This window comes from Hydra vulgaris, chromosome 04, assembly GCF_038396675.1.
Source record: "Hydra vulgaris chromosome 04, alternate assembly HydraT2T_AEP".
NCBI classification, from domain to species: Eukaryota; Metazoa; Cnidaria; class Hydrozoa; order Anthoathecata; family Hydridae; genus Hydra; species Hydra vulgaris.
The window spans coordinates 6,908,618-6,934,992 of record NC_088923.1 but is presented as its reverse complement, the minus strand read 5'-3'; the positions used below and the strand labels follow the sequence as shown (position 1 = coordinate 6,934,992).

The 26,375-nt window shown below is 28.3% G+C and overlaps 1 protein-coding gene across 1 annotated transcript; it reads left to right on the top strand.

Moving 5' to 3' along the window:
• Positions 1-7,715: 7,715 nt before the first annotated feature.
• LOC136079148 (uncharacterized) lies at positions 7,716-9,649 on the top strand. The gene is made up of 2 exons (XM_065794867.1): positions 7,716-7,894; positions 8,089-9,649. The coding sequence occupies exons 1-2, from the start codon at positions 7,716-7,718 to the stop codon at positions 9,647-9,649; spliced, it is 1,740 nt and encodes a 579-aa protein (XP_065650939.1).
• The last annotated feature ends 16,726 nt before the right edge of the window (positions 9,650-26,375 follow it).

Sequence of the window (26,375 nt, the reverse complement as noted above, 5' to 3'; positions counted from 1 at the left end):
TATTGATAAGTTTGCTACTATAAATTGTAGATTAACTTTTAAATGAAATTAAAATAAATATTAAATATATATATATAAAAAAAATTAGAATATAAAGTTTGAAAGAATACAAAATACTAAGAAGAAAAACAGAAGAAAAAAAGTCAGCCTAATTTGACACTGGTAAAAAAAACGACTATTTTCAAAGCCATACATCTTTTTGAATCATTATTTGGCATAGAGAAATTATTGGCATACATTGTTGTTTTACATACATGTTGGTTTCAGAATTATCGTTGTTGCTGTTATCTTTCTTTTTAAATGCTACGTTGTAATAAAATAGTGTAAATGATTTTATTTTCTTAAGTTTTTTTAAATTTAATGTATTTTGCAAGGTTAATTAGAATGATGATTTTAAAACTTATTTTTGATTTGCAAAATGTAATACTTAGATTGCGGCACTTATTTTCTCTATATATAATTCAATATTTATTATTGTAGCAAGTAATTATTTTTTTATATTAATATTTTTTATATTTGCGACAATATAAAGATAATATACATTTTTTTTACAATAAAAATATAAGATGTGTAAAATGTGTAAGTTTATTATTTAAAAATGAAATGTGAAAATATTAAGCTAGTTTGTCAATACAAATAAATCTAGTTTGTCAATATAAATGAATTTCTAAATATTATGTAAATATATAATTTTACTATGGTAAGGTGCTTTAGCAATATCCTTGTGTTTTTTTTGTTATAAATACAGGGTTGTCACTAAGGGAGGTAGGTGTCTAAGCCCCCCTCCTCCCTACCAAAACTTTATTGAAAAATTAGTCAGCAATTTTAAAATAGTATTTGGCAAGTTTAGAACTATAGTCAGCAAATGTCAGTAAACAAGGACTTTTGTTTTAGAGATAACTCGGCAAAAAACATACGTTATTTCCCCCTCCTCTATAAAGATCTTTTCGGAACTCGGTATATATATATATATATATATGGTGTATTAATTACTTCCCCTCCAACTCCGAAATTGTGTGTGTGTGCTGGAGAAAAGTTGCTCGTGGAAAAATCAAATGTACCCAAATAATTTCCTGGATTCGCCCCTGGATACACATACTCAAATGGAATCCTTGGAACTGGCTAAATAAATAAAATATTAGGAATTCTCACTTTGGAATATTTCCAATGATGGCAAACCAAATTTAGATCCAGCAAGTATTAGAATTGACAAAACTCAACGTTTAGTGGAAACTTGTCCAGTAGTCATAAGTCGCCAATTTACGAGAAAAGATGGTGAATAAAGACTGTGGTCTGTTGCAAGGACACTCCTCTGACGAGTGGCGTTAGCGCAGGTCTCGGGCTCCCCTAAACGTCATAAGTGATCGCAGTGCATTCCTGAGGTAGAGATCACCATTCATCCACTACTTAATTATAATTGGTTATTATGGCTCCAATTAGAATTAATGGTGAACTGGGTAAATTCAAAGTTTAATGGAACAGGTAGTTATCAACTTTTTAACTAGAGTTTAGACCATTGAAAATATTACTTTTACAAACTAAAAATTCACATAAAGACAATGAAGTTATAGATTTCACATAAACTGAAGTTATAGATTTCGAGCCTTGTTGGGTGCGCATCTTTTGTTTTTTCTTTACATATTTTCCGAGCCATCATTAATAACCATTTCATATTGTCTACTTTTTTATTTCATTAATTTGTATTACATAATAATTTTAGTTATGATAGCCATTAATAAACCAGCGGATTTATATAGACTTGTATACTCTTGGACCATTGTTTTATCATTTGCTAAGGATGACTAGGGCATGAGTTATTGTTCCCCCTCTCCCTTAGTCGTGAAATTTTATTCATCCTTCTAACTAGTTTTTACATTCACGATTGTTACTCTATGACATCATCTACAATCTAATTCTATTATCACATCTCCCAAGTGTACATAATTGGACGGCTCCGTTGGTCGTTTTTTGCGATCAGTGTGTCGCATAAACAATTAAAAATAGCAATATTTTTTTACAACGATAAAAAAAAAAAATGCAGAAACTATAAAGTCTTTATTTATGTCACGTAATTGAATCATAATAAAATTAAGAGTTCTAAGGAATACATTTTTCTTTTTCTGAAACACGCATTAGTTTCAATTTTTTGAAATAATAAAAAAATAAAAAAAGCATTTACTTCTTATTTTCAAAAAATCATGCTTTTGAAAATAAGTAATAACTGTTGCTTTTGTTGTTAAATAATTTTACTAAAGTTATTTTTAAATTATGGCTACTATATTACAATATTACGACTAAATAGATTTATTAAATAATTATAATCAATTTATTAATTATATTAATTATATTTAATAATTATAAATGTATTTATTTATTATCGGATGCTTTTGAGGCATTTGTTAATGCAAACAATGTAGTTTTGGGAGGCAAATTTAATTCAGAAGGTCTAAAGTTAGTTGATGAAGTTGTTTCTTGTCATTTACTATCGGACAATTAAGACAAAGAGTTACATAATCTTTTGAAAAGAAATCAAGTACATCATCACACATATACTTGCTACTAAAGTAATAATGACATTTGTAGATATGCATTCCCAAGACAAGTATGTAAAGCCAACAAAACTATTTCTGAAACAAATGAAGGTTTTGCTAAAAATAATGGCAGAATTTGTATGTTGAAAAAAACAGCACAAGAGAAAATTATTAATATTTATCGTCCAATAATTCTTTTAATGTGGGATGGAAGTATGGATATACAGCTTTGCGGATCCAATGAAGCTATTGGTCATTATGTTGCCAAATATATTGCTAAATCTGACCCAACGAACTCGAATCAAAGCGTTAACCAGGCAATAAAAAGATCCAAGCACAAATATTGCACAATAGTAATTTTACAAGACACACAAGTTTCCGCATGTGAATGCGTATTTAGACTGTGTCAATTGCAATTGCATAAAAGTTCTCGAAAATGCTTCTTTGTTAATACTCGAATACATGAGCAAAGATATTATACTCTTTGACTTCAAGGATATCATGCAGTTGGAATGAACTCAAACATATTTGAGCACTACGAGAAACAACTGAGAGAAGTTGCGCTTGGTTATGATTTTCTAAACATTAACTAAAAAGATTTGCACAACTATCCGAACCTGATTATATAGAGGCATAAGTAGATGAATATGTTGATGCTGTTTTTGATGATCAGCCTTGCAATGTGAAAAAAATAAAATATGCAAAAACAGTTAATGCAAGACTTGGTGATTAGCTTTCAAAACAATCCGTTAGAAAAAACAGCAGATAGTTTTTTTCCGTTAAATTAACGAAGTAATTTGTAGCCCAAAACCACAAAATAAATGTAGTAAAATTAATTATTTACGGATTCTTCGAAATTTCGTTATTTCAGTGGATTAAATATTCCAATCCGTGGAAAAAATAAACGTACACACAGATGTATATATATATATATATATATATATATATATATATATATATATATATATATATATATATATATATATATATGTATACATATATATATATATATATATATATATATATATATTCAATCCATCGAAGAAATAAACGCACACACAGATATATATATATATATATATATATATATATATATATATATATATATATATATATATATATATATATATATGTATGTATATATATATATATATGTATATATATATATATATATATATATATATATATATATATATATATATATATATATATATAAAGGGTGCAAGGAAAAAACAGGGGTTGTCATTTTTTTGCAAACTGAGAAAACTAAAAATCAAGTTTTTAAGACTTCTTCTACCTGTCAGTGAAGCGTACAGGAGTTTTTTGTTTGTTTGTCCGTAATCAGTATCCAGACAAGGTTTGAAATTTGTTTATATATAAAGTTTTTAATGTATTGTTTGGATTTTAGAAAGCATTATGTCACCCATGTCCAAAAACGACATTCCCTGTTTTTGCGTTGCACAAAATTTTCTTCTCTAAAAGACTAAAGTATCTAGTGTGGACACTCATAAATGACAAAGAGACTTAACCAAACATGCAAAATTGTCAGAAATAAAAAGTATGCTACATTTACAGGCTACGATTACAAAAAAACTGAACATAAAATAGAACAAAAAATTAAAACATAAATTAAAACATATTAAACTCCTTTGACTACAAAAATATTTTTAAATCAAAATATAAAAGGAAAAAACAAGAAAAAATACAAGGAAAAAACTGGCCTTGAATTAGGGAAGCAGCTGTTCATAATTAATCTTCCTCTTCATCGTCAGTGTCAGAGGCATCAATCTCACCATTGTTGGCGGTTGATTGTCCATGATGTGGAAGACTTCTTTTGATGGAAATGTGATTTTCCACATTCAGTAGCATAGTGTTGGTTACTGTGACAACCTTGAAAAGGGATGGGTTTTTTTTGTTTCCCTGAAATGCTGGTACCATTCCCCTGGTGTGTTCATTGGTAGTTTTTGATTGATGACAGCCATGTCCCTGTCCCCTGTCACACTCCATGAAGGAATGTCCGCGAATAGGAAAGGTTAGTTTCACATTGGTGAAACGTCGTGTGTGGTGAACCATGAAATGCAGGAATCATATGATGGTCCAGTATTTGTTTTGACCAGGGCACGAATCACAGAATAGTTCCAGCTTTGTAACTTCAGCAGGTAAAAAATAAACAAAGTGAAAAAATAAAATGAAAAAATAAAGTAGCATAAAAGCCACGTCATTTTTCTCCCCACAGTTTCATCATAGGAGAAAAGGTTGACGTCACCACTCCTTAAATTGTGTACATTAAAAGTATACGTTGATAATTGTCGCATGTAGTAAATATTATTTGTTGTTATGTTGGGCGTTGGTAGATTTTTCCAGAAATCAAACGTAGCTGCAGCAAAATCTGGAAGTATCTGGGCTTTTCGCAATGCTGTACTTTTTCGGTCATAAAAAACTTGACCCTTTCTTAAATGTGCTCATTTTCTGTTGTCAGTCGCCTCAACTCCTCTTCTGAGTGATCTTTGGCAATTTCTTTTTTAAAATGGTCGCAAGTCGAGCAAGTATTCTTACCTAATTAAAAAATTGCAGATTTTACTGTGTTCTCTGTGATGGAAGCACAGATTCAGCTGTATTCGAACAGGAATTGATTTACATTCTTTATTTAAAAGACGGTAGTCCGAAAGTAGAATTCTTATCTATTAAAACGGCAGAGAATTCTAATGCTGTTGGCCTGAAAAAATGTATAATAGACGCTTTTACAAGAGTTGGTATTACCAATTCTAATAAACATCTATTGGGTGTAAATCTTGATGGAACTATCGTTAATCTAGGAGCTTATGCTGGTTTAGGCGCATTACTAAAGGAAGGTACTCCTTGGCCGGAAGTTGTACACTGTTTTAACCATCGACTTGAAGTTGCTTTAAAAGATGCGTTTAAAAATTTATCTGCCTTTAAATCTGTTGACAAACTACTTTTACAACTTTATCACTCGTATTAAAAGTCACCAAAGCGCTACCGAGAACTACAAGGATTAGCCGAAGCTTGGGGTAATAGCGTTCCGAAACCAAAAAAAGCATGCGGATCTCGGTGGATTGATCACAAGTATAAAGCAATGACAATTGCTTTAGAAAATTATGGTGTGTTTATGACACATATTGAATCATTGGCTATAACAGGCTTCCAGGTAGCAAAGAGAGCAGAGTTAAAGGGTTTTTTATAGCGATGGAAAAATGCGTCTGTGCCTATTCATTTATCAATATATCTTGATGTTTTATCTCCTCTTCGGCGTCTGAGTTTAAATTTTCATAACAATATTCATGATCCAGTAAAATTTGTAAGAAGAGTTTAAGAATTTACATGGACAATCGCCAAGTTGCAAATTCTTCTAGAAAATTCGCTAGACAATTTGCTTGATGATACAAGTGTTATTACCCATTATAAAAAACTGTCTAAAGATATTGAGACAATTGATTCAAAGCAATGTTATCAAAATATTGCACTTTCTCAATATACCGAGGTTAATAGCCATGTTCTTGACCAGTACAAGCTAATTATTGCAAATATTACCATATGTATGGAAGGCCGTTTTCAATCTCTCCAAAAATCACCATTGTTTATACATTTGGTAGCTTTACTTGACGTTTGTAACTGACCGTTAAATGTGAATGATGGAACTTTTGGCGATAAAGCTATCGGTGAAGTTGTTGAACATTTTTCTGAATTTTTAATTGGAGTAGGATGTGATTTGAATAATATACTTCATGAGTGGATCATTTTAAAAGCATACATGTTTCCCATCATAAGTAACAATCAAAATGAGCATTATTTGAAAATTTGGGAAATTGTTTTTTCCGAATCAAATTTGGTCAAAGAATGCCGAAACATTCTTGATATTTTTGAACTAATTTTAATTTGTCCTTTTACAAATGCGAAAGTAGAACGAAGGTTTTCATGTATGAATCGCGTAAAAAATGACTGGAGAAGTTGTTTTAGACGAGATCTCTTAGAATCTCTACTTCGGATAAGTGAAGAGGATCCTGAGATTGACAAATTTGAACCTGATACTGCTATGGACGAATCGTATAATGATAAAGTTAGACGATTGTCAGCAAATTTTCATCGTTATCCGGAAAAAAGAAAGAGAAAGTTAGGAAAAACAGACATTGATCTAGCGACAGTTACAATATCGGATTTGAAAGAAAGTGAAAGCGAGGAAGAAAATTGTGACAACTTTTAATTTTATGGTAGCGCATTGTAACCCCTTAAAATTAAAATATTAAATAATAACTTGTAATGGCGTATGATTTTTTGCTTAGTAAAAACAATTTTTTGTTAGTAAAAATCCTAAAAAATTCTAAGCATTAAACTAGTGAAATAATTACAAAACGATCAAAATATTTACGAATACGATCTAATACTTTTTCTATTAGCAATCAAAAAAAATTACATCGTAAAAGATTCTATTATTTAGACATATTTTTTTCTTTCGCTTTATTCTATTGAATGAATAAAGTGAACGCTAACTTTTATTAAATTTCGTTAAAATGTTAAGTTCTAACATTTTATCACGACAATGTTTTCGTCATTTTTAATAGTTTTTTATAACTGTTTCAAATTTATAGATTGTTTTGTTAGAGTTTTAAATAATTTTTTTCACTGTTAAAAATTTATAGAAAATGAAATATTCTAGTTGTTTTAAACAGTTTAAAATATGTAAATAAAATAGAAAATTAAATAATTAATTAAAAGAAGATTATATCAAGTTCATTGATTTTACAAAAATACAGCCGTTAGATTTAATGCAATATAATAAAAGTAATATTGTAAATTATAACTAAAGCTACTTTGCAACCGCTGAACGTAAATGTTATGACATCTTATGCAAAAATGTGACTTATTATATATGTTATTATAAAAAAGTTAAAATAAATAATGCCCCTCCCCTCCGGCGGAAGTGGAGGAGGGGTTATGAGCAACAAAAAAATCGCAATACACCTTTTCACAGTTCCAAGATAAAGTTTATGCGCGCGCAGAAATGGAAGTAAAAATGTAAACAAACGTTATTTTAGCAGCGATTTCATTGCAGATTTACCAAGAGATAGTACTGAACCAATGATATATTTATTTTGTTAAATGTCTAAAGTGATAAAAGCAAAGTAAAAGTCAAAATAAAAATTGTTTTAACAGTTAAGGTTTATCATGGAAAACAATGAAAATACTGAGCCTATGCCATATACAAAGTTTAAGAGATCAAAAACATGCGCTGTCATTAATTGCAAAAATAACGAATACAATCAGGAAATGTGGAAAGATAATTTATGTGAGATACACAATGTTAAACGAAGCTCTAACTTATGCAACTGCAAACTACCATATGAGTAAGTATTTATTTTCCATTATGTGTGTGTATATGTGTTTGTACATACATACATACATACATACATACATACATACATACATACATACATACATACATACATGCATACATACATATAACAATTTAAATAATATTTTATTATCAATTGTATCATAAAATATTTTATTTATATATGTGCAAATTTTTTCATTTTAGATTGCATGCATTTCCAACAGCAAAAAAACAACCAGAGCTCAGAGAAAAATGGAGAAAATTAATTAATCGTGTAAGTCCTACATCATCACGTCCTGGAAAATTATTTTCAATAAAATCGAAAATGAGAGTATGTTCTGATCATTTTCCTGATAGGGCACCATCATTTATAAATCGATATCCTTCATTAAATCTGGGTTATGATGCAACTCAAAGACTTAAATTATTAAATGCAACTACTTCTCGACGAAAATTAAACTATCAGTCACAAACAACCTTACCACAAGAATCACAAATTCCACTAACAATAAATAATACTAAAACAGTTCCTGATGTTGCTGATGATATCAATTTTAACTTTATTCAGTCTTCAAGTATTACAACCATTTCAAATAATGATCCATCAGATTATGCTGAATTTAATGTTAAATGTTGTTCTGTAGTAGAGCATCAAGAATTAAAAAATGAAATTGACAACTTAAAAAAAGAACTTCAGCATGAAATTGAAAAAAATAAAAATTTATATGAAAAATTAATCACAGCCACATCAGTAATTACTATGAAACCAGATAAAATTTTATATAAATATAATATAAACAAATCATGTTATTGCAAGTTACCGGTATACAAACATTTATTAAAAAGTGATAGATCTTGTGACTTTTACACTGGTCTTATGTCTGTCAGTGTGTTTCATGAATTACATAGTGCAATATCACCATTAATTAAAAAGAGATGGCGAGGTGCTAAAAAAACATCTACTGGTGTTTTTCGAAATATTAGAAAAAGACCTAAAGTATTTGGACCAAAACGAAAGTTATGCAGCAAAGATGAATTTTTAATGTTGCTAATAAAGCTAAGACTTGGATTACTAACAACTGATATTGCTGACAGATTTAATATATCTTTAGGATTAGCAAGTGCAATATTTTCTACATGGGTGAAAGCTTCTAGTTCGCTTTTAAAGCACATGGTTTTTGTTCCAAATAAAGATGCTATAGTTCAGACAATGCCAAACAGATTTAAGAAATTAAATTATTCAGACTTGCACTCAATTTTAGATGGAACAGAGTTTTTCATTGAAACACTAAAAAATTTAGACTTACAGAAACTAACATGGAGTGAATATAAATATCATAATACTGTAAAAATATTAGTATCTGTAGCTCTAAATTCATCAATAGTTTTTGTTTCTAAAGCTTACGGAGGTTCAATTTCAGATAAAGAAATTACAAATTGCAGCAACTATTTAGATTACATTCCAAAATATTCACGTATAATGTATGATAAAGGTTTCAATGTTAATACTGAATGTTCTGAACATTTGATCTACTACACTGTTCCACCTAGTCGGAAAGGTGCAGCTCAAATGACCCCTAATGAAGTAAAGAAAACAAAGGAAATCGCTAACTTAATGATCTTGGTTGAACAAGTTATAAGAAGACTGAAGACATTTCGAATTTTGGTAACAGAGTTTCCAATTACATTGTTGAAACTATTTGATGATGTTATTATTGTTTGCTCAGCTTTGAGTAACTTAAGAAAACCAATATGTTTAGACTGACTTTTATTTGATAGCATCATAACAAAACTGTTTTTACTTTAATAGGTTGTATAATATGTATATGTAAATGTATATGTGTATATATATATATATATATATATATATATATATATATATATATATATATATATATATATATATATATATATATATATATAAGGTAAGTATGGGTATTAAGGCCCACCTAAAAAAATGAAAATGTAAAGAAATGCTGATTTTTTTTTGCTGCCAGTGATAAAACCAGATAACTCTAATATTTTAATGTCGAAAAAAAGTTTCACAATTTATTTTTTCCCTAAGTTTGGATTAGTGGGCCTATTACCCGCCGGGCCTTAATACCCACACTTACCTTATATATATATATATATATATATATATATATATATATATATATATATATAAATATATATATATATATAAATATATATTTATATATGAGTTCTTTCAAACCATTTTTGTGCTGCAAAACTTTTTTGAACCTTTTATTCAAATATAAATTCTTATTTTTGAAAGTTTCTTTCTTACCATTGTTTAAAAAAGAATTGTCAAAAGTCATCTAAATAATATCCATAACATACAACAGTTTTAGTTCTGGACTGGCTAAAGGTTTTTTACAAATCTAAGAGTCGATGTTTTGAGGTACTTCTTTTGCACATGTAATAATTAAACTGGATTAGACAGGCTCTAGATCTTTTTTTTTTTTTTTAGTGGCGAAGTATTTATTATAGGGTTTTTTAAAATTTCTTCTGTTTGTATAGATGAGACCATTATATTTTGCTTACCAAATAATAGATATTTAGCAAGATGCTTGTACCAAAATTCTTTTAAATTCTTTAAGATATTTTGATAAAATTCATTGCTAAATAATATATTTTCTATATAGTGTCCATGATCTGTATATACAAAATACCAACATTTTTTTAGAGAAGTAATACCAAGTTGACCTTGTATTTGAAAATAATGGGGATGATTTAACTTTAACTTTACTTCCCCGTTAATTAAAGTTTCAAGCTGTTTTAGGTTGGATTTACTTGGTGCACTGTCACGAATTGAATAAGGGCATTTTATTTCAACTAAAGCTTTTCCACAACACAAGCATTCTATAAATAAATCAGGAGAAGCTGATATGTATGGATGCTCTTTATCTATTATTGTTCCACTCTCAAATGATTTAACCTTTTTATGGCCCATGTTTTTTAAAGCTGTTATAACAGCCACTTTTGCATGGAACTCCATACCAATTCCATGACGTGTTGAAAATGTATCTATTTTCTCTTCACTTTATATTGATTCAACAAGTTTTAAAGAACATTTATTTGGAATTTGTTTTAGAGTTTCCATTTTGGTATAAATCTTGCTAAATTTTGAAGCAGTTATTCTACCTTCTCTTTGTATAAACCAATCATTTGACTTTGATTGGTCTTTTGTTTCCTGTTCTATATTTTTTATTTCAAGTTCATTTAATGTTAATGTGTTTGTAAACTAATGTGTTACTAATGTTTTCTGATTGAGATAGATTGTTATTGATTTCAAATTTTTGTGCTTTTTGTTTTACACCTTCCGGTAAAACAGTTGTATGCTTAGTTAGTGGTTCAGACTTCCGTTGTCCTTCCATCAATTCAACAAAACAGCTTTGACTTGCAACTGATTTTAGTTTTTCATATAGAAGACTACGTACTTTAATTCCATTATCCAAAAGTTTTTTTTTGGGGGGTCGCAAATTCATAAGTGCAATAACCAGCATTTCCTGCTGCTAATCTTAATTCGTTTTTTTTTTTTTATAGTGAAAACTATTAAAAGTCATTTCAGCTATAGGTTTGTAGATCAATTTTGTTTTGCAGCCTGCAGGAACATTCCATTCAGCCAAAACACTGGTTGACGATAGTTTTGTAGCTCCAGTCCGAACTGCTGCCTCTGCTCTGAAAAGTAAACCAATAACATGATTACAACAACCTAACATTCCTGCAGTGCATGTGCAGTATGCAGAATACACATGTCCACCAGGCTTATCAGAATCTTTTTCGATTGCAACCCATACATAATATGCTGTATTATTTGTTCTTTGTGATGGTGTGACTCTGGATTTGATAAAACATATTTTTGAAAATTGACTGATTTCATGATAGTAAATCTCTTTCACCCATTCACATTTAAAATATTTATAAGCCTTGCCTTCTTTATACTCAGATTGAAGTCTATTTATGAGGTCTAATGATGCATTATTTTTAGAAAGGAATCGATCAATATCATTGAAATATACTGTAGGCCAATGTTTCAAACCCATCCCCTTATGTTCAGATAACCAACCTTGTTTTAAAGTAAAAGGGTCGGGTAAAACGATACTAGCTATATTCAGTTTTTCTATATATTCTTTCATTTGAAGTTAATTTTGAAGTTCAGATTCTTTACTGACTGGAATCTTTTCTTCATTTGCTGAGAGAGCCATAAACAACATAATTTTGCAAAAGGTAAGATTTAAATCAAACAATACCGAAAACTTGATAGATCTCAGTATCACTTGGTAAATCTGCTATGAGATCGCTGCTAAAATAATGCTTGTTTACATTTTTACTTCCATTTCTGCGCGCGCATAAATATTATCTCGGAACTGTGAAAAGGTGTATTACATTTTTTTACGTTAATTTGAGCCCTGCTTACTTTTTAAAATTTAGGTCATTATTATTAAAAATGAATTTATATCAATTACGCTGAAAAATATGTAAAGAAGTAGTTGCTTTATTTAAAAGCATTTCTATTTACTTTAAATTAAAAATTTAAACCCAATTTTTTGATTGTAAAATCTTTTGAAAATACCAACAAAATTTCAAGAAAAAACTTTTGTCAAAAAAAAAAAAAAATTAATAAAAAATATTGTAATAATCTAAACGCATATATGTTTTAGATAAAGGAATTAAATATAATGACTGATAAAAACACTGAACACTACTATATTGGTTAAATTCATTAGCACTGATTTCTGGCTCTTTAAGTATCAACTTGTCACATTTCCACAGAATGTTATTGGTTCTAATAGTAATAATGCTAGAGAAACATATGTTTTTAAAAAAATATCTAAGTTTGTTTTCACCTTAACCCAAAGCTCTTGATTAAATTCGACTTATTCAACATATAAGTTTTAAAGTATCCAAACAATAAAATACGCTGACTTGCAATTTTTGAATGTGAGCCATTTAGGAATTGAGTTGAGTAGGATATTTATGACTTGCATTTAATGCTGTTTTATCATTTTTTTATAGTAAAAAATTTACAATCACTAGCTCCCTCTTTCATTGTCTTGTTAAAAATTATAAAAAGACACTTAACTTCCAAACACATCCTTTCATGGCATTTGCATACTATAAATCCACCTGGAGAAGAAGAAAGATACGGTCTTTCATAAAAAATAAAGAAACCACATTTTTCAACTTTCGAATCAGTGTGTTTTGATACATGCTCTGCATAAAATTTTAGTATAGCATCTTGCTCGTGTTCCTTCCCCCATTTGATAGAGGCAGTAACAATATTCTTTTTAAGAGGGTACAAAATATCACCAGCAAGAGGAGTTGTTCTAGGCCTTTCAGAACTGGTATTACTAGAAAGAGTGTTAACTTTGATATATATATATATATATATATTGTGATGTTTAGATGCAGTTATCCTCCCCTTTCTCATTTGAAACCAGGTATTGCTTTTGGCTTGATCTCTTGTGTTATATTCTATATGTGTAATTGTTTTATCTGTCAATATCATTTATTTTTCTAAAAATATTTTGCATAAAGTTGTCTTATCAGCATTAGGATGGTCAGAAAGTACTTTAAAAGATGACAAGATCAGGAATACTTTCAATAATTTCATTAAATGTTTTAACTTTTGGTTTGAATATTATAGAAGGAGGCTCGGATATATAAATATTGTTTAAAAAAGTTTCAAATGAATGTTTATTAATGTCACAATGGCTTTCAATATTTGAATCAAATTCTTGCAGTGCTTTCATTCGTGTTTTTTCCTTATTATGTATACGATTTGCTCCATTATTTGCTATTCTTTTTCTAACAACTAAGTCAGTTATTATACATGGTTTGATACCTTTTTGAGAGGGTTTATTCCAGACACATGCTTGTTCAGTACATCTTGGATTACACCAACCTTTGTGTTAGCACTTCATTTTATAAAGATTATTTATTTTATTACTTCATTTTATAAATGAGATGTTTACAAACTTCGAAAGCTCAAACCATGCACGAACACCAAGCAGAAGGTATGTCACACTTACTAAAGGCAATCCAAAGTTTTTTTTTCCTTGATTTTTTGCGAACCACAAACTTCAAAACATACAAACAAAATATCTTCTTTAAAACTAAAATGCATAATAGAGCCTACAAAACCACTATCAAAAAATGAAAATGTTTTTTGGTCTTTGTACTTGCCAATATAAAAACAAATTCCGAATTAAAGCTTTATTTTAGGATATACGGAAAAATGTTTCCCATAGTTACACTAGGCCACTCAGCTACTAAGACTTTTCTGTTTTCTTTAGGTACAGAGTTTCGGTTAATTAGATCTAGAGCTTTAAGTTTTTCTGTATATGGTTGTTTAAATTTTTTCTCCTATTCTTCTGCTATCTCAATAACATCTATATTTAATTCTATGGTAGTAAATGTTCCGACAACAAGCTCGACTTTACGTCCAGTTGTACTTAATGCACAAACAGCTAAAAAACTAACAAGCTGCTTGACAGGTAAATTTAAAAAATCTTCATATTTTTTAACTGGCATATTAAAACACGACGTATTTTCAAATAAGCTATTTGATTTTAAATAAACAATAAAAAAAAAGATAAGCAAGCTAAATGTTTTGTTAACAATTTTGCCGACCCGATAAAAACATTATACAACGTGATTCATAATTACAGCTTAATTACGAAAAGGTCTGTTTGATCGTTATCTAAATTCTGTCAATGTTGCGCACTCGGTTTAGAATGTTTTAAGGGACGTTTTAACAGACCTAAGACTTAATTTTTTATTACCTTAATATTAGCTTATTTGAAATTTTTTTTTAAAAGTAATAAAATTGTTTAAATTATTTATTTTAAATATAAAATTAATATTTTAACTATTTTCTTTAAAAAAAACATTATTTAAACCACTTACCGTGTTTTAAAAAAGCCGCGTGGCATGTTCAAATTAACAGACTGCTTTTTTTTTTAATTTCTTATTCAAAATGCAAAATAAAACAGATTTATGGCTCTTTTCAAAAGTTTTTATTTTTGTATTTTCAAATAACCAAAAAAAAAAAAAAAAAGGAAAGCTCAACGACAGGGATTTGAACCTTGGCTCTCTGGTTCAGAATGTCGACGCGCTAACCGCTCAGTCACTCAGGTGCATATCTACGAAGGAAATTTTAAAATTATTTAATAAATAAAAGACTTAATAAAACGCAATCGACTGCTTGAAATCAAAACTTAGAATATGCTGTCGCAATGCAAATAAAACTGTAAAACTTAATGTCACAGAATAAAATATTTAAAGTTATATATCAAAATATACATTATATAGCAAAAAATACATTTGCATATACTTTCCTACAAAGATATTCGCATACACTTTCGTTCACGTATTCTTATAAAACAAAGTGCAGCGACTCCTTCTCGCTCTTACCTCAGTTGCAATGGCTGCTTAGAGTTCTGTGTCAAACAAGCTCGAAAGGGCACTACTACCACTATTAAGTTCAGCATTATTATAAAGAAATATAGAACAAACTTCATGTATTAACTTGGAAATTTCAATTATGAATTTTTGTTTAGAACTGTTTGCAAAGTATTACTTTAAGTAACTCACAAATTATATACAAATAAACTTACGATATAAATTTAAATCAGTTGTAAAATTAAAAATGTTAACATTTTTTTTATGGGTTTCTTTATTTAGGTTAGTTACAGTTAAGTTTACGTAGAGCTAGTTTGTATGCTTTTATAATTTGCAATTTTAGACACGCAGCATGTAATATACACGTAAAAATTAGTAAGTTTAAATTAGTTGTAAAACTGTAACTTTATAATTGACTTTTTCAGGCACGTGGCAAGCAATAATACACTGTAAATTTCATCAGTTATAAAATAAATCAGTTGTAAAATGTTTACTTTCACTTTTTTCTTGATGGGTATTTATTTAGGCTAGTTACAGCTTATATATGTTTTTATATAAGTAGTAACTACAAGTTTATATATTGGTTGTTTTAATTTGTGATTTAAGTTTGTATATGCCTTTATAACTTGCTATTTTACACACGTATCACGCTATATCACATTGTAAATTAAAATTAGATGTAAAACTATTTTTTTTGTTTGTTTGTAATTTTTCGATATGCACAAATAAGTTTATATGTTGCTTGTTTATATTTTTATAAAACTTGCTACTTTAGACATGTGGCATTCAGTATCAAATTTAAATTCTAATATTGATACTTTTAACTTGTTTGTTTCTATCATATACTATATTAGGGAACTTATTAGTAGTATCATTCGAGCGTTTTTGACACAGTACTCTTGGCAGCCATTGGAACCGAGGTAATAGTGAGAAAGAGTCGCAGCACTTTTTTTTATAAGGAAATTCAACGAAAGAGTATGCAAATATCTAATTTACGAAAATATCTAAATTACTTCAAGTTATGTAATGTAAAATCATACTAAAACATTTATGAAGTTTTTAAGTTTTACATTCACTTGAAAATTGCATTGGGGCAACATCTCCTTAAGGTTTGAGCGATAGCAATTATTTCCGTTTGATAAAGTCTTTAATAATCATATATAGTTTTAAATTTTCGTTATACTATATGTCTGAGTAGCCGAAGAGTTAGCACGCAGGACTCATGGGGCAGGAAGTCCAGGTTCAATTCCTACCTACGGCTATATTATTTTATTTAATCTTTTTCGATTTTTCTGAAATACAAAGTAAAACGCTTTTGAAGAAAGAAGTTTTTTTGAAAGAAAGAAAGCTGTTTTGTTTTGAATTTTAAATAACAAAAATTAAAAAAAAAAGAAGCAAGCTGTTGATTTGAACTTACGATACCACGAGGCGGTATCAACTTTTTTTTAAAACAGTAAAGGGGTTTAAACAATATGTTTTTATAAAGACATAATTGATAATTCTAATTTTTTATTAAATGATTTGATTAAATTTATGACTTTTAAAAATAATAAAAAGTGAAAAATACATAATAATAAAGTAATAAGAAAATTTAAAGTTTTACAACTATTTTACCACGCCCCCAGTAAACATTCTAAACCAAGTGTGCTACGAAGACAGAATTTAGATAACCATCAAAATATAATTATACTTTGTATAATATGGAAAGAGTCAACTAAGACGTCTTAAACTTATAATGCACGAGACATTATAGATCTGCACGCGGTAAATTTTTTATATTTCCTATTTTACTCTTATAGATTTCTGAAATATCTTCTAGTATCATAATCATAGTCTTCTGAACCTTCAGGTATCATAATCATAAATGATATAATTATTGAGTATACTTTTATTTATAAATAGTATGTATTTTTTTTTTAATCTTCTAAACTTTTTAATCTGTTTTTGAAGTTACTAAAGTTTAATTTTTCGATGTTTTACTTAACGAGACATGTTCTGTTTTAAAGGTGATGCATTACAATTCTCTCTTGACAGGATGGTAGTTTTATAAAAGCTGATGATGGCTTTATTTTAAATATAAGTAAAGTGTCTTTATTTTTTTATTGGTTTTGAATAATTTTATGTTAGATATTCAATCGTGTTTTATATGAATCTATTTATTTAGTACAGTGTTATTGTCTGGTGGCGATATTCAGGTTAGATTTTATAAATTTCAATTTATATTTAAAGAATCATTATAATTTACTTCATAAAAAATTTACTTTTTTGAAGTTCTAACTCAACAATTTTTGTACTAAGTGTTTTAAATTGAGCAACAATATTTTATTTGTTATTTTAATTTTCGTGCCGCAGCTTATCACGTTGGTGATTTTAATTTCTAATTTAACTTCATCTTTAAAACTGATTTAAAAAAAAGATTTGATGTTTTCTTTAACATGATTGCATTATTCTATTTTATGAGATATTTTACTGATAGTTTGATTGCTTTAAATTGTTTTTGATTTTCATTTACCTGTATGTTTTTGCTATTTATTATAGCCAATAAAGTTAAAGCAATCCCAGCAAACAATAGCTGCTGCACCATCCTTATCTGTGACTGGTAAATAAAAGATCAGCAGGTTTTATAAATAAGTATAAAACTAAAATACCAATCAGCTCAATTGCTACTGGTTTTATTTTTAGATAATTCTTATAAAGTGTTTGTACGCTATTAAGATGTTAATAAAACCCCACATCCTATAGTGCACATAGGGTTGGGCCCCAGACGGTAAAGACTCCCTTCATTTGAGAGGTAAAGATTACCCTTGCCAAAAATGGGCAGAGTTAAAGTAAGAAAGGTAAAATACTTAACTACACATACAAAACGAAGGTGTAATTAAATGTTTCTATTTTAATATGTATATTTTGATTAAACATTTTTGTTAAACTTTGTTTTAAAGAAAATACCAAGTTTGTTTCATTTTTTTTTTAATATTAAGTTATGCTTATAAAAAATTGTTGTTGAAAAGGTGCACATTCTATTTATACACTAATTACCATTAAAACTTCTGTCGGCAGAAGATTGATTAAAAGGATCTTATTTTTAAAAAGAAGTTAACACTTTACTATATCCTTTTTATTTATTTTTTGTTTGTTTTATTATTTATACCTTTAACATTTCATGATGGTAGAGTTATTTATCATATTCGACTGGAAATAATTTACATTTATTTGTTATTTTAGTTCTTCAGTTAACTATGGTGCTTTACCATCTATCATTAGTTTACTTTGTCTACTGTTAGAATATGGTTTTAACTTTGTAAACTTTAATTATTTAAAATTTACTATGTTGATCGTAAGCTAATTGTTTAATTAGAAACTAGTTTGTCGCAATTAAGGTAAGAACAATTTTATTTTCTGGTTGAATTACAAAATTTATTTGCACCAATAGCTATTACGTTTTAGTTATTTTGTGTAATAGCTAATTGACTTTGCATAAAAAGACTCTTACAGATTTTGACTATGTTCTAGAAAATTTTAACAGTGTTCTAGAAATTTTTAACAATGTTCGAGAAAATTTTTAATAATGATTTTTAATAATGTTCTAGAAAAACAACAGCAAGAGGTAAATTGGTTTATAGTGTTTATATCATTTTACTTCTTTATCATGTAATAATTTTTTTTTCTATTTCAGATATATCTTCCAATGCTTTTTCAGCATATTGTAGAGGAAATAGAGGGCAAACATCTCATAAGGCACATAAGATGTGGACTTAAATTTAGGGCAAAAGCTTCCCCCTCCCCCCCGCCTTTTTTTTCCAATATAGAATTGTAAATTATTAAATAGTAATAAAAGATGATATTATAGCATAATGTGCTTTGCGTGGGTTCAAATCCTTTCGTATACACACCTAATTTTCTTTTATCCTTTTCCGATTTTCTAGAGTAGAAAGTAATTTTCAACATTCTTAAAGGCCTAAAGATAACATATGCTTCATATATAAAGACATTATATTCTATAACAAAAGAAAGGGAGAGAGTTTTTTAAAAATGTTTTTTAATATTTCTAAAAACATTAAAAAGCTTCTAAAAATTTCTAAAAACATAAAAACACCTTAAGAAATTTGTACGTATGTCATGACAAATATACTCAAATTATTAATGTGCTTAGTAATTAGTTAAGACTGCGCATTAAAGAGACAACTTTCTTTCTTATAGAATAAAAAAATTAAATGCAAACTTTAAAATTAACGGGAGAAGTTATAAAGTATTGAACATTAATCATTAAACTCAAAACAACGATTTTTATATTTTGCTAATTTTTAAAAGTTATTGAAATAAAGCGAAATTATTAAAATGGTCGATGTGACTTACCTTGACCAGTATTATACAAGTTATTGTAAGCCCGTTATTTCACATATTCTAGTCAACTAATGTTTTTTAAAACTTTTTATACCGAAGTTAATTAACAGATTTCAAGCGGGTATTCTAAATATTATTTAAACTGGTACTAATATCCAATCCGTTGATAAATAGCAACTGGCGCAATGTCTACCGAAGCATTTAAAGTTTTTTAAGTATTATTATAAAAGGAATATATTTTTTTTATAGCTTTAAAAAGTAAACAATAAGTATGATTTTTATATAGTTATTTTTTTACCGCTTACTAAAACATATTTAAGTAAGGAACAAGTATAGAATAGGTCGGGGTGAAATAGATGTACCAAGACCCTTATTTTACGGGTCATGACAGCTAGTTATTGAATGAAAAAGCAAGAGACCTTTTTTTACTTTATTCTTGACAATTAATGAAATGTGTAAAAATTTTAGCACCTTTCAGTTAGCAGGAAAGCTTATCTTTTTTAGCGCATTTAATTTTAGTATTTTGCTCAATATGTTAAAATGCAAAACTAATAAAATATAATAATTTTTATTAGAAATTTAGAAATGAAGAATTAGCGACAAATGTTTTATACAGGGTTATTAGTAAAAATTTATTTTTATTTTATATTATGGTATATCATCTATATTCAATATTTTCTATATTGTGTGTTAAGGCTTGTTTGTCTTTAAGAAATCGACAACGGGTTGCTGGAATTGAAATGTGCACACACATACGAATATACAACAGTATTCAAAACTGAAACTAGTATAGTAACAATTGTATACATGTCTGTGTTTTTTATGTAAATATTTTTTGATCGTGAACTAAATATAATAACTCTATTAATATAATACATATTAAAAAACTTTTTATATTTTTATTTAAATTTTTTAATTCTTGTTGTAATTAAAAGTTTCTATATTAAAATAAATTATTATAAGTATTTAATTTGTTTTCAATTTAAAAGTTAAAGCGTTTTTAAAGCTTGCTAAAAAATCTTTCCCGATCATGTTAGTTTGTATAAGTAGTAATGCTTGTAGATGTTGAATATCATAATAAAATAACCCATATATTAAAAATAAGGACTATTTTGTAATGAAATCTCAGTTCTATCTGGCTAAACTCTTTTTTAATTTTAAGAAAGAGATAATAAATTATTCACTACAATGACGTATTAAATCCTTTATTTTAACAAAACAGCAAAAACCGCCTTGTGTAATAATTCCTTTATTTTAACGAATTGTTTATTGCGCGAACGGAATAAATCCGTAATTTTATCGGACTAATATCAACGCACTTCAATCCGCTAAAATTTTAATCCGTTAACTTAAAGAAAATCAGTTGGTAAAATAGCGACAGATGCAGTTCGTTGTATATAACGGATTTTTTTTTAGAGTGTATGTTAACTGCTTGAGGAGTTTATTAAATGCCAATCAATTTACTGATGTCAAAATTATAAACAACTGATGACATTAACAATGACTTTGCTATTGAAAAAGCAATTTGCATATATCCAATACAAAATCAGGGCGACACGCACAACAATGGAGTTCTCAATTTATACAGAACAAATGAAACGAGATTTATAAAATTAAAGCACAAGATCGCAAAGTTGAGGCTACTAGTAAATGTAAATGATTTTGATATGGACACTGTTGCTTTAACGGATGTCAATAAGACTGGAGATCTACAAAAGTAGCTAGAAATCTTTGAAGGTGCAAGAGTCATGCTACGACCAAACATTGATGTAAGTAAAGGTTTTGTGAATGGGTGTGATACTAACTGGCCTCATTTTTGTGGCAATCAAATGTATGATAACGATACTCCAAGTTAAACCATTTGAGATTTGAGCAAAAGAATCGAAGAACATATAAAATAACATAAAACTTCTTATACAAACTAACATATTTATTCAAAAACTAGTTGATTTAATATAGCCAATAAAGACTCTTTTTCAGTATTAGACTACGCCCAAACTTCGCATTAATTAAAAATCAAAGAAGCGTTACACATTATGTGAGAAAAACCTAAACTTAATAAACAGATTTTTTATAACACGCTATCCCTCCAGATCTAATCAACGTTTTCTATTACTCTATGGCGTATGTATTACACTAACTACCTGCATTTACGTAGATTTTCACACTTTTCATGTTTTCTTTTGTTTGACTAACGAATAAAATTAGTGTTTGTTTTCACTATATATTAAATAGTTTTTGTATTTACAGTTTTAAACTTGCAAAATAAGTATTGTATATTCGAGAATGTATGTCGAAACTGAAAAACATAGTTATATTTATTATAAATATTATTAGAAAACTCGGGGCCACCAAAGTTCAACACCTATTTTGGCCCCTATGTATATAATCATTATTAAACTTTATAAATATATTTTATTTAAGAATTCTGAAATAAGGAAAGTAAAATATCAAAAATGACCAAATCAATCTAGTCAAAATAGTCAATCTACGTTTACATCGAAAAAAACAAACAAAAAATAAATAAATAAATATCGTACAATAGTTTTATACTGAACAATAGTTTTATACTTAACAACACTTTTATACAAAACAGACTGCAGCTCATCATTACCATTGTGTTACCAAACTTCTTAATTGTGCATACTTTCATTTTATTTGTTTTAATTTTTAAAACTGAAGTGTAATTAACAATGCTAGTAACTAATGTTGAATGGCATTTAATAAGGAACCTATATACTATAATAGTCATCGTTTATATTTTTAATATATTATGTTATATTTGCATATTTTTATAGAGTGCTTGAAATTTTTCTTAAAGAATTATCATATGGTATTTAATGCTGTATATTTTAGGTAAAATAAAAGTGGGTTTTTTTTGCAGTCTTAAACTATTTTACTTTTCTAAACAGAATGAGTTTATTTAAACAGACCTCCCATGAGAAAAACAGGAGAAAGGTGTGTTTATACTGAGCCAGTGAAACAAATAAATCTTATATTATTAATTTACCGTAAATTAAAAGTTTACTGAGTTTAAAAACAACATTAAAGATTAAATTTACCCTAAAGCTAATTGCGAATCTTGAAAAAGCAGTATAAGAAGAGAAAAAGAGCCTTTCTTTACATGTAAAGTGGAATAAAATGAAAATGCCAGTTCAAACTAGAAGTGTTTTTGTATGTATATGCAAAATATGTCCCCACCACGCCCCTGGTAGTACCGTGCTCAACTTGTTTCTCCGCGCAGCGGCCTTGTTCTTCAAGGTTCGTGTTTCGGAGATATAGAGTTAAGAGAGAGTTGTAACCACTATTAAGTAGCCTCCTCATCTGTAGTGGCTTTATCGGCCTTGAGGAGGTGAATAACAAAAAAAAAAAAAAAAAAAAAAAAAATGTATAGTTCGTTCTACTCAAGGAAGACCGACAAAATTTAAAAAAGAACGTAAATGTAATGCACAGCCTCCAGTTAATGGTCTAACTAGTTTAACTTGCTTTTCAATTATTAGCAAATGAACTACCCACATTTGTTCTTTAGCTGAACTTAAATGTAATGTAATGCAAAAGCTTGCAAATGACGTCAAGGCAATTGAGCAAATAGTATTAAAAGACAAAATAGACAAAAAAGGTAAAGCGATACTTGCCACCAGTGGTAAGAAAGTTAGTGTTACTCTTTAGAGAGACATCGAAAATACTCGTAATATACAACAGCTGTCTATAACCAATATGATCGACACACAATCAACTTTAGTATTAAGTAACACAAAAATTCTAATGCTACCAAAAAAATACGATTCAAAACACAAGATTGAAAAATTGTACAATCATTGTAAAATTTCATTAATGGAGGTTGAGGATTTCTTTAGGTAATTTAATTTTATATTGTGCCACTTTTGTTTCGAATTAAAAATTTAATAAGTCTAATTTATTATAAATTATTTAGGTTTGTTTAAATGTTTTATCAAATCCAAGTGAAACAATTAAAAACAAATATAGAAAACATGGAGAACTAAATCATCAAATTTCAAGGAAGGATCTGTGAAACCATCATTTATTAAAGCACTGGTACTAATGTACCAGAGACAAATTATAATATTAAAATTCTGCTTAACAAACTCTGTTCGGATAAAATATTCTTTATTTGTGTGGCAGACATACCACACATAACTCTGTCAAGTTATGTGTGGTATGTCTCCAAGTTCCATGGGAACTCAAGAGTGTTATATTTGTGCATGGAATAGAACAGAGATTTTTAAAAATGAATGCACTGAGCTACGAACACTTGGGTAACTAAGATTAGGCAGTAAATTGTATAAATCGAGCGGATCAAAGAGAATTTGAGAAAAAAGGATGTTTTAACTTTATAGATGAAGGTCTTTCAATCGAAGATAATAATGATCTAGTTGTAAATCATCTTTTTTCTCCAGAACTTTATTTGATGGAAGGGCCAAAAAACCACATCTTTAAAACAATAAACAAATTAGCTGATCCAGTACTATTAAAAAAGATTATTCAAATATTCCAAAATCAATAAGAAATGGGTCGTATAATGGTAATGGTTGCTAAAAAATGTTAAAAAATTGAGTGAAGAACTTTAACTTATTTTCAGTCCTATTAAAACAAAGGCTAAAACATTCAGGCTTCTGGATAACATTGTTCACTCATGTTTCGGTAAATATCTAAAAGCTTCATTTGAAAAAAACATTATGTTATTTAGGAACCATTATTCAACCTTGGTGGAAAATTACGAAATGACGGTTACTGAGAAGTAACACATCATATTCCGTCATGTAGGTCCTTTTTGTAAAGATAAGGGTATTGGATTGGGTTACTTTAGTGAACAAACAGGGAAAGCTGTTCATTACTCATTTCTAAAGGAAGCATAGGAACGTTTCAAAGTGTCTAATAACCATCACAAGTACGCAAATTAATTGAAAAAAGCAGTGCTTAGTTTCAATGGAAAACATTTATTTAATGTTTAATAAGTATTTTCTAAGAAAAATTATTTTTTCCTTTTATTTTTAAGAAAAAGATGCTCGGCATTGGCGCCCCTCGGACTGTTCTTAAGATCCATCTGAGGTGAGCATAGAACGACTAGTCATATTTTTTGACAAAATGTACAACATTGCTTGCCCCTTGCGGTGGGTTTGTGATTGGTCAAGAGGGGCGCCGAGGTTCGGGACCAATATAGCTCCTGTATAAACCCAAATACTTTTAAAGATTGGTTTTATAATTTTTTACACTAACTTTTTTTAAATGGCACAGTTCTATCAATTCTAAACAGGATTAGGATTGTGTCATAACACAACCCTTTGTTATTTCATCAAACTAAAATCTAACTAATAGATTATGTCTAATGTTATTGTTTTTATATTATAAAAACTAGTCTGAAAACATTGAAGCTTTGTGCAACACCACTGAAAAAAAACAACATATATCTGTATTTAAAGAAAATATGACATAGAAGAAAAACTTATAGACAAATACAAAGACCACTGTGACCACAGAGATCTAGCGGTCTTTGTGGCTCACAGTGAAACTCAAAAGCTTTACTTTTTTGGTTTAAATGGAGCTCAAACCTAAACTTTTGAGATTTGCACTCAAACCAAAGCTTTACTAGGTAAGAGTATTGTTTATACTGTTTCAAAAAAAAATTCTTTTAAAAATCAAAATGCTTTGGTCTCTTACAATTTTAGATATAACTTTATCTTTTTTTTAATTTTTTCTAAATTTTTAAAATTTTTTTTCCAAATCTTAACAATAATTAAACTTAAAAAAATGAACTTAGAAATCTTTTTGATATTTAACAACCACTAAATAAAATTTTCAGGAAAGGAGAGCCTAAAATTCATTTCATAAAATTTATTTCTTCATTGATTGCATCCAAATTTATACATTTTTTAATATTCACAGGTCAGAAATTGGCCTTTTAGGTTTGATTTTGGAACACCCCAAATATTTATATAGATTCTTTATAACAAACCTTTAAGCTTAACAGAACTGTAAAAATTAAAATCCTGCAGGTGGCACATTTTCTGAAAAACCATTTAAAGTGGGAGGACCTACAAAATTTCATGTTCAAGTAAAGAAACTTCCTGAAATAGTGCAAACCTTAAATTATTGCATACTAATACTAACATTAAGTAATGATTTTCTGTCAAAAAAAAAATTAAAAATAAAATCTAGGAACATGGAATACACAACGTTTTTGGGGCACCGATCCCAAATGGGGCAAATAAAAAAATTAAAATTTTTTTTTTGTACAATCTCATAGGTAATCTAATTTTGTTCATAGAACTGAAGTTTAAAAAAAATATTAATTACAGTTCAAGAGATATGACCAAAAAACTTTTGATCCCCCTCCCTTTCCAAAAAAATTAGAAAGTTTGAAATTTTAAATGACCATACCTTCTAAAGTGCACATAGTTTTTGTATGAAACTTGAAATTTGTCAATGAATTTCTATTTGGGCTAAGAAATAACAAATATATTTTTTCAAATGCGTATGTCCCCTCAAACGGGGCAGTTTTCCTGAATTTTGGGGTACTCTTGTTCGAAAACTTAAATCGCAGCTATTTTTGGGATACTTCTCTTTTTTATTAATACCAAGATTTACATATAAAATAATATATTTAATAATATAAAGATCAACTTACAGTTAGCTCAGCTTTTATTAGTACGTATTACTCAACATTTATTACTACTTGTTAGTTGTTTATTGTTATTTAAAGATTTGATAGATATACAGTG

What these genes read in the sequence shown, in the direction of transcription:
- LOC136079148 (XM_065794867.1), top strand. Translation starts at nt 7,716, where the DNA reads ATGGAAAACAATGAAAATACTGAGCCTATGCCATATACAAAGTTTAAG. An exon ending in AACTGCAAACTACCATATGA is followed by an intron (nt 7,895 to 8,088) that starts GTAAGTATTTAT and finishes TTTTCATTTTAG; the next exon opens with ATTGCATGCATTTCCAACAG.